This window comes from Struthio camelus, chromosome 9 (assembly GCF_040807025.1).
Source record: "Struthio camelus isolate bStrCam1 chromosome 9, bStrCam1.hap1, whole genome shotgun sequence".
NCBI lineage: Eukaryota > Metazoa > Chordata > Aves > Struthioniformes > Struthionidae > Struthio > Struthio camelus.
The window spans coordinates 32,915,449-32,928,747 of record NC_090950.1 but is presented as its reverse complement, the minus strand read 5'-3'; the positions used below and the strand labels follow the sequence as shown (position 1 = coordinate 32,928,747).

The 13,299-nt window shown below is 38.5% G+C and overlaps 1 protein-coding gene across 4 annotated transcripts in view; it reads left to right on the top strand.

Moving 5' to 3' along the window:
• ARHGEF26 (Rho guanine nucleotide exchange factor 26) overlaps window positions 1-13,299 on the top strand; it is a 90,140-nt gene that overhangs the window by 37,813 nt on the left and 39,028 nt on the right. For all 4 annotated transcript variants that reach the window (XM_068955188.1, XM_068955187.1, XM_009676380.2 and 1 more), the window contains one exon: window positions 3,306-3,466. In XM_068955188.1, coding sequence (XP_068811289.1) covers window positions 3,306-3,466 — 161 coding nt within the window. The remainder of the gene's footprint in view (window positions 1-3,305; window positions 3,467-13,299) is intronic.

Genomic DNA, 13,299 nt, shown 5'->3' with positions numbered 1-13,299 from the left:
TCAAACGTCAAAGTCTCAAGCATTCTTATGCATTCCATCTTCAGTAACTTATTAGTGAGTTGGATTGGATCTCTGTGCATCTCTTGCCTAAGAAAAATGCATCGTACAAGTAGAGTAAATTGGAACTGAAATACTTTTCAATGGATCTTCAATTTTCCTGCAAACGGGAAACTTTAACCTTGTATATGTGTACCTCTGCATTGCCATACAGAAATGTATACATCTGGCCTCCTAACTGTTGTAGAGAGTACTTACTGTCCATCAGGATTCAAACATCTGTTCACGTTGATATAATGCAAAGTAGCCATAAGATGATTTCAGATGTCATTCAAAAACACTATTGTCAAGCAATTGGTAAATACCCCCGCAGCCTGTTAAGGTAGGGTAGCTGCTATGTGAAAGCCAAGATGATTGTTGCTTAATCCTTTTTTTTTGTTTTTCTTTTTTTTTTAATTCTTTGAAACATGTTTAAGGAGATGATACTCTCATCCTACGCTATGCATGAGTTTTCATTCCTCACAGAAAACATTAGAAGCAAGGTATCATTATTTGTCCCGTTTCTTTCTGACTGTACTAATGTAGCCTTGCAGTCATCAAGCTAGCAGTAGTCCGGGAGGGCCCTCAGTAAGTGCATAAACAAAACCTCTCCAAAACAATAATAAGAAAGCTTGTCTATTGCTCCTGTGTTGAAAAATGTCTGGATAGGAACGAATTAAACTGCTGCAGAGTTCCATGACTTTAGCAAATCCTTTCTCTGTGAGTGCAGCTGAGAGAAGTGCAATGAGGCTGAACATTGGAAATGTAACTGGTGGGCAAAGGCCAAAATACCCCTTTTAGACACCTTTCTGCCCCTTGTTAGCCAAGTGAGCAAGTAGATTTGCTGTCGGAGATTGGCTGGCATACATATATATTCTCTAGATTTCTGGCCAAGCGATTTGGCAGACAGGCAATTTAACATTATGTTAAGCATCACCCTTGCATATCTTCTTACACAGAAGTACACGGTCTTACAAATAATATATACTGCAGTATAGCTGTTACTTAGCTGCTGCTGTGTCCCTGGTCAGATCCCATCTTTAGCTAGCTAATAAGATGGAGAAACTACTGTTGGAACTTAATGTAAATTATACTTCCTTTTCCTGTATGTATGATGGCCCATTAGGTTTTCCGTAGAGTTAATAAATCTTTTTTGAACTGCACAAACCTTTAGAGGCTTGAGTTAAAGCAGTTGCTTTTTTTTTTTGGGGGGGGGGGGGGGGGGGAGGTGGGGGGGAAGAAATCCCAAGCCTGTTATTTCATTATTAAAATCTTAGCGCTTTGAAGAAGATTTTTCAGGACAAGAATCACTTTTGAAGCACAGTCTGGGAACACTGAGACTCAAGATATTCTAGAAAAATAAATTGGACCTCTTTCTTTTGATCAAAAGCTTACCTTAGTAAAAATAGCAGAATTCACTAGACTTGAATTCTTATAAATAAATGTTCACAGGAAATCCCCCCCGTCCCCCTGCATGGTGTTTCCCAGGGAGTGTTTGGGAGCGTTTAGATGCCTTCAGCCTGCCTATAGGTTTTTGTTTTTGTTTTTGTTTTTTTTTTGCTTTATCCATAGTGGCAGGAGAGCAGGGTTTCTCTAGGGAATATATCAGAGCATCTAAGTGAACTCCTGTGGTCTGTCATCTGCAGAACCCTCTCTTTCTCACTCTCTGTTGTTTGTAGGGCCTTAGGAATTGGCCTTTCTAAATACCATATCTGCACTGTTGCGTTTGAAATACGTATTTCTTCTTTGATTTAAGGATGCTTGGAGAAGTTAATTGCAAATAACATGATATTATATGTACAAGTATTAACATTAGTGATATTGAGAACAAAGTTACATTAGCTCTGCTGATCAGATTACTCTGTGTTTGTAATGCTTAGAAAGTACCTCTTATAACAAGTGTGACTCAGTGAAGGCATAAGATGCTATGAGGAAAGGGTTCAGGAGAATTATTTCATTTTTTTCCAAGCGGTATATACATGTAAGAACTCTAGTAGACTAACAGAGGGGGGAAAAAAAAAAGTCTAGAGAGGTAGAAGATACCTAGAAGCTGAATAGATTTCTACATCAGAGATGAAAAGATCTGATGTTGATATAATGCAAAGTAGCCATAAGATGATTTCAGATGTCATTCAAAAACACTATTGTCAAGCAATTGGTAAATACCCCCGCAGCCTGTTAAGGTAGGGTAGCTGCTATGTGAAAGCCAAGATGATTGTTGCTTAATCCTTTTTTTTTGTTTTTCTTTTTTTTTTAATTCTTTGAAACATGTTTAAGGAGATGATACTCTCATCCTACGCTATGCATGAGTTTTCATTCCTCACAGAAAACATTAGAAGCAAGGTATCATTATTTGTCCCGTTTCTTTCTGACTGTACTAATGTAGCCTTGCAGTCATCAAGCTAGCAAGATGACTACATCAGAGATGAAAAGATCTGATGGAACAAATCTGTGCGTTTCAAAGTCCAGGAGTTCACTAAAAATTTGCTTGTATGTCAGCCAGCTCATGGAATTTATGGTGGCTTTGTGCTGTAAGTGTTAGGGTGATACAAAGAATAAAACAGAGAAGTTGCTTGTGTGGCAAGTTGTGTGTATGTAGTGGGGGGTCTACCTTTCTGTCCTGGTTGTCGGGTGTCTGGTCACTAATCGCTGAAGCAGATAGTGGTTGCCACTCCCCCCTGTCTGCTCTGCTGCTTTTTCACAGGCTTCCTCCTCTGCTGCAGGTATCTCAGCTTCTCATGTGCCTGCTCCTCACTTGGCAGTTTAGAGTTTAATGCCTTAAAAGTAACCCATGTGTCAATGCTGATACATGACTAGAACCTGGATTCTGCAAAGGGTTTTGTTTTTTTTCCACAGATGCTTAGGTAATCAGAGTTGTGTTATCCAAAAATTTTCTCTAGCAAATAACCTAATGGCTTCTATTTAAAAAGACCAGAAGGACATACCAGCTGGTGGACAGTAATACAACTGGTTTGAAACTTCTGACCAGACCACAGAAATGGGCAGTATTTCCTCAAAAACTTTGTGTATGAGTGGGAATGATCACAGTTGCTGTTAAATTTATTGCCTTCAAACACTGTTTGCAGCTGCGTTAAAATCTTAAAATAGCCTTTTACCACTATTAAATCATGTATTTGTAAGAGCGGATGGTGTAATAATAGTCACAGAAATACTTCTTTGAGCTCCTCTTCCACCTTTTTCTTCACATTAAAAAAAAAAAAAAAAAAGCACTAGTCGATAGTAAGTCTTCTTTTTCCTCCTCTTTGCAGGCTATTTTTGAAGTAATATCTTCTGAACATTCTTATTTGCTGAGCCTGGAGATTCTGATCCGGATGTTTAAAAATTCCAAAGAACTGAGCCTCACAATGACCAAAACAGAGAGCCACCACCTTTTCTCCAATATTACAGATGTTTATGAAGCAAGCAAAAAGTAAGTGCAGAAATATAAACCGTCTTCTGTTTCCTTGAAATTATATCTGAGGGCGATTGTTAGTACTCAAAATACATTTTAAATAAGTAATGACATGCAATAAACAAAGCAGTGTCTTTATTAGTACAACAAAATCGAGCCATAGTGGCAAGGTGGAAACTTCAGCCAAAGGCTAGGCCAAACAACTTAAGAATGAGAAGTCAAATGTTGCCCTTCTTAATATCCACAGTCATAGTTTTCATGGGCTGTAATTTAATTAGAATGGAATTTGACTCTTTGTGCGCTGAGAGCCCTAAAATATATATGCTATACAGTGCTAAACGTTTGCTTAGTGTAATGCAAACAACTAAGGTAACTTGGAACCCAGTAGAACTGACAGCCAGGATTAGCTGGAAGGAGAAATAATCCTCTGTTGTTGTTGTTTTTCTCCTATGTTGCCATGTGATGGGAGCAGCAATTTGCTGATGCAGTGGGTAGAGAACTGAAGTAGGGGCACAAGCTTTTTCTGTCAGCTCTGCAAAGTTAGAAACTTCTGCAGAGAAATGCGATAGAAAACTGGAGATGGCCATGCATTGAGCCTCCAAAGCTGGCTTTGCTCAAGAAAGTCGGAGATCTAAAGTTTTTCTGAGCTGCCCCCAAACTGGAATAGTGGCTCCTCAGAACAAATTTAAACTTCAGTAATGTTCGGACCGATCACTGAAACTACTCCAGGCTGTCTGTAATTTGTTTGGATCCATGAGCAAGAAAGTGATGCAGCATATCTTTGCTGGATGGTTTATGCATTCCTGAGGATTGAACATAGGATTTAGTTCATTATTCAGGCCCTGAGAAAGTGATTTTTTTTTTTGTCAGCTTAATTTATGAAACTTTGGTTTTTTTTTTTCTTTACTAACCGTAGATTCTCTTTGTGATATGAATGAGCAAGCCCTTGTTTCTTCAGATTATATTCTCTCTGGATACCTGATGGGCAACTCCTTGGATAGTAGAGCTTTGATCAGTGCTACCTGTGGTACTTGGGGCACTTATTAGTATTTGGAGACTTACACTGTGCCTTATTTACTCATTTTGAGAGGCATCTTGTTCGTTTTGGGGAAAAATCTTTTGGCTTTTTTTGCCAGTGTATTCTCTATGCTTCAAATAGAACAATTGTTTCCTTTTGTGGCTGTATTGATTTGGCAGAGAGGCCTTACAGGTAGGCTGGACTAGAGATGTCCAGTGTGTATTTTCCTAACCATTTGAACTTAAAAGTAGTTTCTTATTTGAATCTCAGGTAATTTTGGAGTTGTAACCATTTCTTCCAAAACTGCCACACTAGTGTGAAGATGGAAAATACAGATAACCATGAACATGATACAAATAACATGAGTTTGGCAGACTCACCTTACGTTAGGATCTCCAAGCATATTGCAGCTCTGCTTCTCAAAGATAGTGAGTGCCCTGAGGCTTGCCTTGAGGGACGTGTTCCAGGACTGCTGCTGCTCTTCACAGTTAATTAGCTGTTTTTTTCAGGAATTGTATAGATATGTACGGTTCATCACTTCATATGCAGAAGAAAATAGGGCAGTGTTTGAGCTTACTTTTAATAGGATAGGTATGGCATTAATTTCTCTGAAAATTGGTCGAGAAGGAAAGAATATAGTATATTTTAGTAGAAATAAGCATACTTTAAATAATTCTTAAGCTAGATGTTGATATATTAAACAGTCCTACCTCGTCTTCACAGTCTATCAAATTAAACCCACTTTGCCTGTATTAAACTGCTAAAAATTGAGCAAGAGTTTCACATGTGCCCTTAAGGACTGACTCTTGCCAGTGTTTTCCTTAATCAGTTGAATCATTGTTTACTTTGTACTTAGTACTCAATGTGCAGCATACTGCGTGACTGTGGTATCTTTTATGTAAACAGCATAGGCATTTTACTGTCCATGAACAGTGCTGTGCATGCCATAGCACCTGATGGCAGAGACTTGCAGTTCTTCTAAGAGGAAACATGACTTCTCAGATCTGCTGTGCCCTTTTTTGGGGGGGGAGGGGAGGGGTAAGGTTTTTTTAGTACATAGTTGTTAATGAGAGAAACGGATACGCTACAGATAGTGTCTACATGAAAAGGAAATGTTTGCACGTCTTACATAACATGAATGCTGAAAAGCCTGTTTTATTATTGCTAATAATTATTGACTTGTAGGCATTATTAAATAGCAGTACCAGTAGGTAAATTGCTGTGACCTACGTAACTAACAACCAAAAAGGTCTATACTTCTTTCTTTACTCCTTATTTTCTAGCGTGAAATCAAACGCTGTGGCTAAAGGATGTGCATAGCCTAGTTATAAGATACTCATTGATCTTCTTCACCTTAACATCATGTAACTTCTAAATGTATCGCTGTTCCTCTGTAAAGCCAATCGTTAACCTTATTTCAGAAATCAGGCTAATGATTGGACAGGGAATCTGTCAGACTAGAAATATTTCTGGAGTCAGTCCTTCCCACCTTTTCAGCTTTCTTTTGTTTCCTTTTCTTTTGTCCTGTTTCATTTTTGTAGAAATTATTATATTGTGAATTCTTTAGAGTTAAACCTGCATTTATCTTTGTGGAACTTGTCAAGCTTTGCATTCCCAATCATGGTTAGGTCTTTTCTTGGCTCCCTGAAGCCCCACGCAGTCTATGGAATTTTACATCTGTTGTGCAGCGGTTTGATTTTATGTCTTCTGAAGCTTATGCAATGATAGGATTTTATTTCATGAAGTGTACATGTGAAGGAGTCTAATAAATTGTGTCAAGTACAAAAGTAATCTAGAAGCTATATAATAGCTGTACGTTTGGACTGATTCCGTAAAATCTACACTTTCCCCACCCCCCTTTTTGTTTTTGTTTCTCTTTTTCTTATAATGGAGGTTGTTTGCCAGAAGCTGGGTATTTTCTGAATCCACAGCCACCGCAGGAATGAGAGTTGTACAGCAGCAGCGTTGTCAGAGAGTGCAGGTTGTCAGAGAGTGCAGGTTTTCCTTGTTTTCAAGGAATGGTACTTTTTAAAGGCGTCTGTTTATGTCAAATATGATTGTGTGCATGAAAATAAGGTATCCTGAGCCCACTTTTTGCTGGACAAATGTTGATATTACAGAAACGCTCATGTATTAGCGGGTAATTGGCACCTTTTTTAGATAATTTAATAGAAAGCAGAGCTTTAGGTAGCCTGGACAATTTGCTGCTTCTTTGGACTGTTTTTATAAGACACAGTTAAACATATTCGTATAGCTAGGCAAATAGTGTTTATTTGGATTTTCCTGTGTTTTCAGTGAATGAGCCTTCCAAACTATTAAATCCACTCTAAAAGTCTCACTTGCACTATTTAAAGCAGAGACAGGGAGAGGGGGAAAAAAAGCAACATTTTTAGGAGAATTTTTGAAACTCCTTTGATTAATAGTCTTGAAAGGAAGTGGGAGGGGAAAAAAAAAGACCGGAAAATACCGCACCAGCCTAAAATTATAATCTTATTCTTTCTTGTCTGGGAAGTCTAATGGCTTGAGAACTTGTTTTTTATAACTCAGAGTAAAAAGAGAATTCATAACTCCCATTCAGACTTAAAGCATATTTTATTTCCTGAGTTATGCAATCTTGTTAAACTATGACAAACTGTGTGCTGGTTTTCTGCAACCTCACTTGTGCAAATAATGAAAGTGTTTTTAAAATAAAAGTCTCTTTTTCTTGATATGTTCAAACTATCACTTCCCATTTTCACAATCTTCCAAGGTAGTAGCCAAAAACACCTTTTTGTTTCAAGAATACCATAAAATTGTGTCTCTGTCCCAGTACGTGTTGTATTTTAAGCGGCCTTTCCTTTTCTTAAAAACATAAAATAATAAGTACGAGTAGGAGTGTATGGTTGTAGTTATCAGTCATTTTGGTCACCCAGACAAAAGTTTAGTGAGCTAAAGAACATGTGCTGATAAAAACAATCTTTAGTCAAAATTGCTTAGACCCTGTATCTAGGAACTTTGACTTAGAACATGTTTAGTGGAAGCTCTCCAGAAACACCAAGATAGGCTTCTAATAAATGGCAAGGCCGTTTCTGATGGAACAAAGCTGCCTTTGTTAGAAGCAGAATACAGACAGCAAAGTCTGTCTCTGCTTTTGGGAGCTCATTGGAATGCCTCTAACAAAGAGGAGTTGATCTGAATAGTTCGTGCAGCATACAGTATGTACGGCCGTGCTTGTGAGGACATCTTGTAACATGGCTTCTAAAAGCTTAAGTCTTAGGCTGTGTATTTGCCTGTGTATGTAATATGAGAATTTGTAAATGACAGAGCACAAAATTGCACAGTTTGCATCCAGATTCAGTGAGAGCTGTTATATTGAGAGGTAAGCTGGTGGGTATGCAGTAGGCCAGCGTATTCAGACATAAAAGCTTGTAAAGGCTGAGAATACTGTATAATCAATCTTACTGGTCAAAAAACCCCTCTCAAATCTCAATATGTGGTGTAGAAGAGGTCAGTTTCCCAGGAAGCTGAACTGGGAAAGAGGAGTCACAGGGAAATTAGCTAAGTGTCTTGGAGAACAATTAGGTCTGACAGGCCTGATCACCAAATTTATAGGACGATGGAAAGCTTTAGTATTTTGCTTCTCTCTCTTCCCTTAGACCAGCAAAAGGCAAGAAGCTTATGGAACATCAAAAGGCTATCATTAACAGAAAAAGGCAAGAACAAAAAAACGCTTTGAGAAGTTCAGGCTATTCGAACTATATATTGTATAGTGATTTCAATAGTGAAGGCTCTGTGGGTTTTTGAGGTAGTTTAAATCTTATCTGAGAATCTTCAGTTTAATTTCATGTGCATGAATATCCAATAGGAACCAGATTTGCTTTTTCATAGCACTTTTTTTTTTTTTAAATTAGCTTAATCTTTCACCTCTTTTCAATGCCTTATGCTGCATATGTTTTTATCTTGGTGCACCTTCTTTTTTTTCCCCAAGAAAATACTTCCTATTCTTTCCTCATTTAGGGAGATTGTGTACTGAGTCAGTTAGCTAGGCATTAAGCATCACTTTTGGAGAATGCAGACAGTTTGGTTGCTCAGGTTCTTTGGAACATTGCAAAAAACCCATGTATAGTAATAAACTTAAAGTAGTGTTACTAGACCCTGGGTGATTCAGGTAAACAATAATGAAAGAGAATTATTCATAAATTATAGATCACCAATTTGATTTTCAGGTAAGACAGCAATACTAGCAGTCACTAATATCCTCTGCTCCTATTAGTGTTGGTGTGAAATGTATCGGTGGTCTTACTCCGCTTTCTACTTCTTACCACAGTTCCTGCAGTTCTGCGCAATTTTTGAAGAAGGTTTAGTAATGACCTGAGAGAGTAACCCACCTGAGCATTTTTCCTCAGCTGGATAAGTGAACACTGAGGAGTGTCATGGGGAAGAATATTTATGCTCTTTGTTTGAAAGTTGTTCATACTGGAAGTTCTGAAGTGGAGAACTTGCTTCCTCATCAGTAAGGTTGAGTAACGGTCCCTTCCAACCTCAACCGTTCTGTGATTCTGTGATATGGCGAACAGACAAACAGGAACAAGAGGGAGAAAAATCCTCCCAAATACTGTGGAAGAAGAAGGATGTGAGGCGCAACTTAGTTGCGGCTGTGGTCAGAAGCTGGTACATTGTGTGGAACCATAGAAGGTGCTGGTAATCACTGGGACCGTATGTCATGCTTGTTTTTTCAGTATGTTGCAGGGCACTTCTGAATTTACCATTTGTGGTTATTGCCTTTCATGCAGCCTTGCTGCATGCTCTGCTTTTGCTGCCTATGGGGCCTTTCCTGACTATCTGGAGATTACAGGGTGTCCAGGACGTGTTGCAGAGCAGTGAATTCCAGCATACTTTTTTTTTCCCCCGTAAATTTTAGGTGCTCACAGAACACATCCTATTGAGTCCTTGGCACGGTGGGATTTATCCTTGTGTTTCTTCAGATTCTTCTTGATGTTCTAATATCAGTGCTCATTGCTGAACTCCTTGGTGTAATATCTAGGAATTATTTGTTTAGTTATTTTGGCAGCTGAAAGAACTCGCTGTATTGACCTGCACTCTCTTTCTTTGCAAATGAGTGGCAGTTTTGGTTAACGATAACTTTAAAGGAGTTTACAGCTGATACTTGGATTCCTAGCCGAGTGACTGTTCTTTTATAAGCTCGCTTGCTTATTTGAGACAGAATTAGGTATATGGCGGTAATAGTCAGGAATAACAACTCTGAACAGAGTTGTACTTTTCTCAGTTACTTTTCTTGAGTGAATAGAATTCAGAGAACGCTTTTAAAAAAGAGTTTAGAAATTTATATATAATATATAATAATTAGTTTAGTAAATACCTAGCAATTGCCTGATGGAAAAAGCGCCCTTGAAGAAAATACCTAGCTTTGTAGAAAATACAATAAGCGTGTAGATTCAAAGTAATCTTTTAAAATCTAGTTAAAAGAATATCCAGAACTCACAGATCTTCATCCATCACTTTCATGCTGTATTTTCATGCTATCTAAGCAGACTAAATTGTTGGCCAGCTGTGGCCAGATGTAGCATAGTGAGATATTCAGGCAGTGAGTTCTAGCACTTCAGTAACTGGAGAATGATCACACTATGTGTTTGACTGTTTTTTGAAAGTGTTTTTCACACTTTTTCTGAATTACTCCCATTGATATCCCTAACTTTGGTCGCAGAACTTCCCTGTCTGTTAGCTCTGAGCCCACAGTAACAGTTGTGACCAAAGCAGGGAAATGCTTTTCTGAGTGGTCCTTGCAGAAACCTTACCGAGCCCAAGATACTAACTGTTGATAGTGATGTGCAGAGGTTGCCAGTAGGATGGATTTTTTTTCCACTTTTAAAACATTTTCTGGGAACAGTCATAGATTTAATATAACAATATAACAATATAACAATATAACAACAATATAACAATATAACAATATAACATTTAATATAACATTTAGTGGAACAAAGAGAAGTGTAGATAATTTTTTTTCAGTGTTTTGTTCTTGTGTCCTATTTAAAATTGCATTCAGATTTCCCATTGCCTTCTCAATTTCAGATGCCTCTCTGAAGGAATGTGATCTAGTAGTTGGTAAAGAGAACTGTTTGTGTTTACAGTTCTCTTGTCTTTGACTTGGTTAATCATGTGTGAAATTAAATATACTTTTTGTGTTAGATGTCACAGTGTCTGTGCTAGCATCCTTACCTTGGCCACTGCCTCTGCTTGGAGGTGTTGTGAAAGGCCACTTCTGAAGAGACCTTTTGAGCATCTTCAGTGACACCATGTATTGCACAGACGTAAAAGGTGTTGTTGCTGCTATTAGTTTTAATAGAAACTAACTTTGTTAGTTTCCACTTTCCGCGATTTCCACTTGCCAAAATCGAGAGTAACAGATGAAAGTCCTCTCATTACAAACTCCAATACTTAACTGCTCAAAGGATAGAGAGAACTTACTCTTTTCATGAGTTTCGTTCATGAGTTTCGTTCATGAGTTTTCTGGAGTGAATCAGGATGTTTTTCAGCACTTTCTTTTCTTTCTTTTTTCTTCGTTAACTTGGTTTGCAGTTCTGCTGTGGCATTAGAGGGGAGGAAGGAACTGAACAGTCCTGCCCGTCTCTCCCCTGTGATAGGGTTGAGTTCACCTGGACAGGCTAAGACACAGGCTACACCTTCAAGCACTCAGCTGTTTTCTTTGTTACTTCTTGTTTTTCTGTTAAGGCCTTTGCAGTCTCTGACATGTAATATTGTCTCTGCTTCTTTCTCTTGTTTTTGTCTCCCCTCCCCCAAAAGATGATTCTGATGATTTCTTACTTCTCTTGAACTGGACTGACAGCAAATGCCAGGTAACGGTGAGCGGTGACATGTGTTTCTGAAGGAATCTTCAGAAAAGCTTCAGTAAGAGAAGGGCGAAGCAGTGTCAGTTACAGATGCCATATCATCTCAACTGCGCGGTTGTATGTATTGGTTTTTCATTGTGGTTACTGAGTATTAACAGTGTTTGTGAGGTAATTCAATTCCTTTTTTGAATTTACAAAAGCAATATTCTTAACTAGTGGCCATTAAAATCTTATTTTGTTCTAACTCTCTCATTATTCAGATAAAGTAGTGCTCTTTGAGAGGACTCAACATTTACTAAAATTCTCTTTAATCTTACCTCTCTGTGTTGTACTCAAAACTTCACCTTAGCTCTGTCCTCTCCGTATTCTTTGTGTGTGGTTCTCTTATTGTCTCTGGGCCCCTCTCTGAAAAATTTGACTCTGAAGAACTGCACTGTCCGTTTATCTTCCCTGTGGAAATGCTACACAGCTGGTATCTAACTCAGGATCCTGGACTTCTATGAGGAGAGATTCACTGTATATGTCCCCTTGGAAGTTTTTCTCTTGTAATCAAATTATATTTCAAAACTCTTCTGCCAGGCCTTTGTCTAGGACTTTGTGTCCTGTGTTTCTTTTGCTTCTGTAAGTACTTTTGGAGAACTTCAAATGCTTTTTGCTTCTGTCTGTGCCAGCTGAGGTTCTCAGTCTAAGAACTGATAGTTCTTTACCTATCTAATTTTCTGCTAATGATTTTTTTTTTAACGTTACCAGTGTATCTTCTTTTCTTAAAAAGTGGGTGGGGGGTGACTTCCGCTACCAGTAACTTTGGGTATTTTGCGTTATCCCACAAGAGATAATTTTGGCATCAAATAAAGGTACCTCAGTTTGAAATTAAATATTGACTGGTGCAAGAATTTAAACTATGTTCTAGGTGAAGGAGCTTAATATAGAGTCTTCCAGAAGAATTGTAACAGCCCTCTCTGTTTTATTCCAGGACCAGTACAGCAGATTTTTTTTACTATCTATCTGCTTTATTTTGTGCCCACTGATATGGAAGGTCCATTCTTGGTGCAAGTGGTACCTGGCGGGTGTTGTTCCCCCCTTCTCCATCACTGCCTCAGTTCTGCCCCCTGTCAGTCAGAGCAGGGAACTGATTCAGCTGAAAAATAACCCCCAGAGCAAAATCAGTTGAAGCTCTTTTTCTCTCACCTTCCTCGATCCCTGTCAGGTCAATTCCCTGAGCTGATTGGTGATTCCCTAAGCAATTGGTGACATCTGAAAGAGCATGGTAGGAAAAGGAATGAAGTTGGGGCAGGAGCTGTGAAAGCTGGCGTTGCTGCTAAGAGAAGTCAGAACTATGGCATGAAGCTGCCACATACCATAGTATTTTTTTGTACTGAAACCCATCACTATATTATTTGAACATACTCTCTATCAATGATGTCAGCAGCAACATTCTTTGTTGAATTCTTGGAGCCTTTGGCTCTTCTTCCTTTGTGGCCCAGCCTCTGCATAAAGAATTATATGTGTGAATATTTGTGTTTAAGTACAGTTGTTGAGTAGAGCAAAAGTACTTAAATAGTTTTGGGGTTATGGCTAGAAAACTTTATCCAGTATGTAGTTAGGCAGCCTTTCCTGTAAAGCATCACTGCCACAGTCTTCAGCTGAAACGTGTTATCCACACAGATCTCCACTAAGTGTGCTTTGTTGCTGGCTCTGGCAGGGTTTGTTCTGATAGCAGCTTATGAATCCTGCACAGATTTTCCACGTTACCATTGCTGCATGCAGCATAAAAAAGGAAAAATGTATTTATCTGCACATTTTTATGGTAGTAAAAGGAATGTTCAGCAGTTATTCAACCTTGGGTCTCTGCTTTCCTTCTACAAAGAAAGACTAATAATGAAAAAAGCAGCCTTTCTTAGTTGAGACTGAGTGATAACTCTTCAGGACATCAGTCCTGTCTCAGAGAACTGCCATTGCCCTTTTTTTTTTTTTTGCACAAA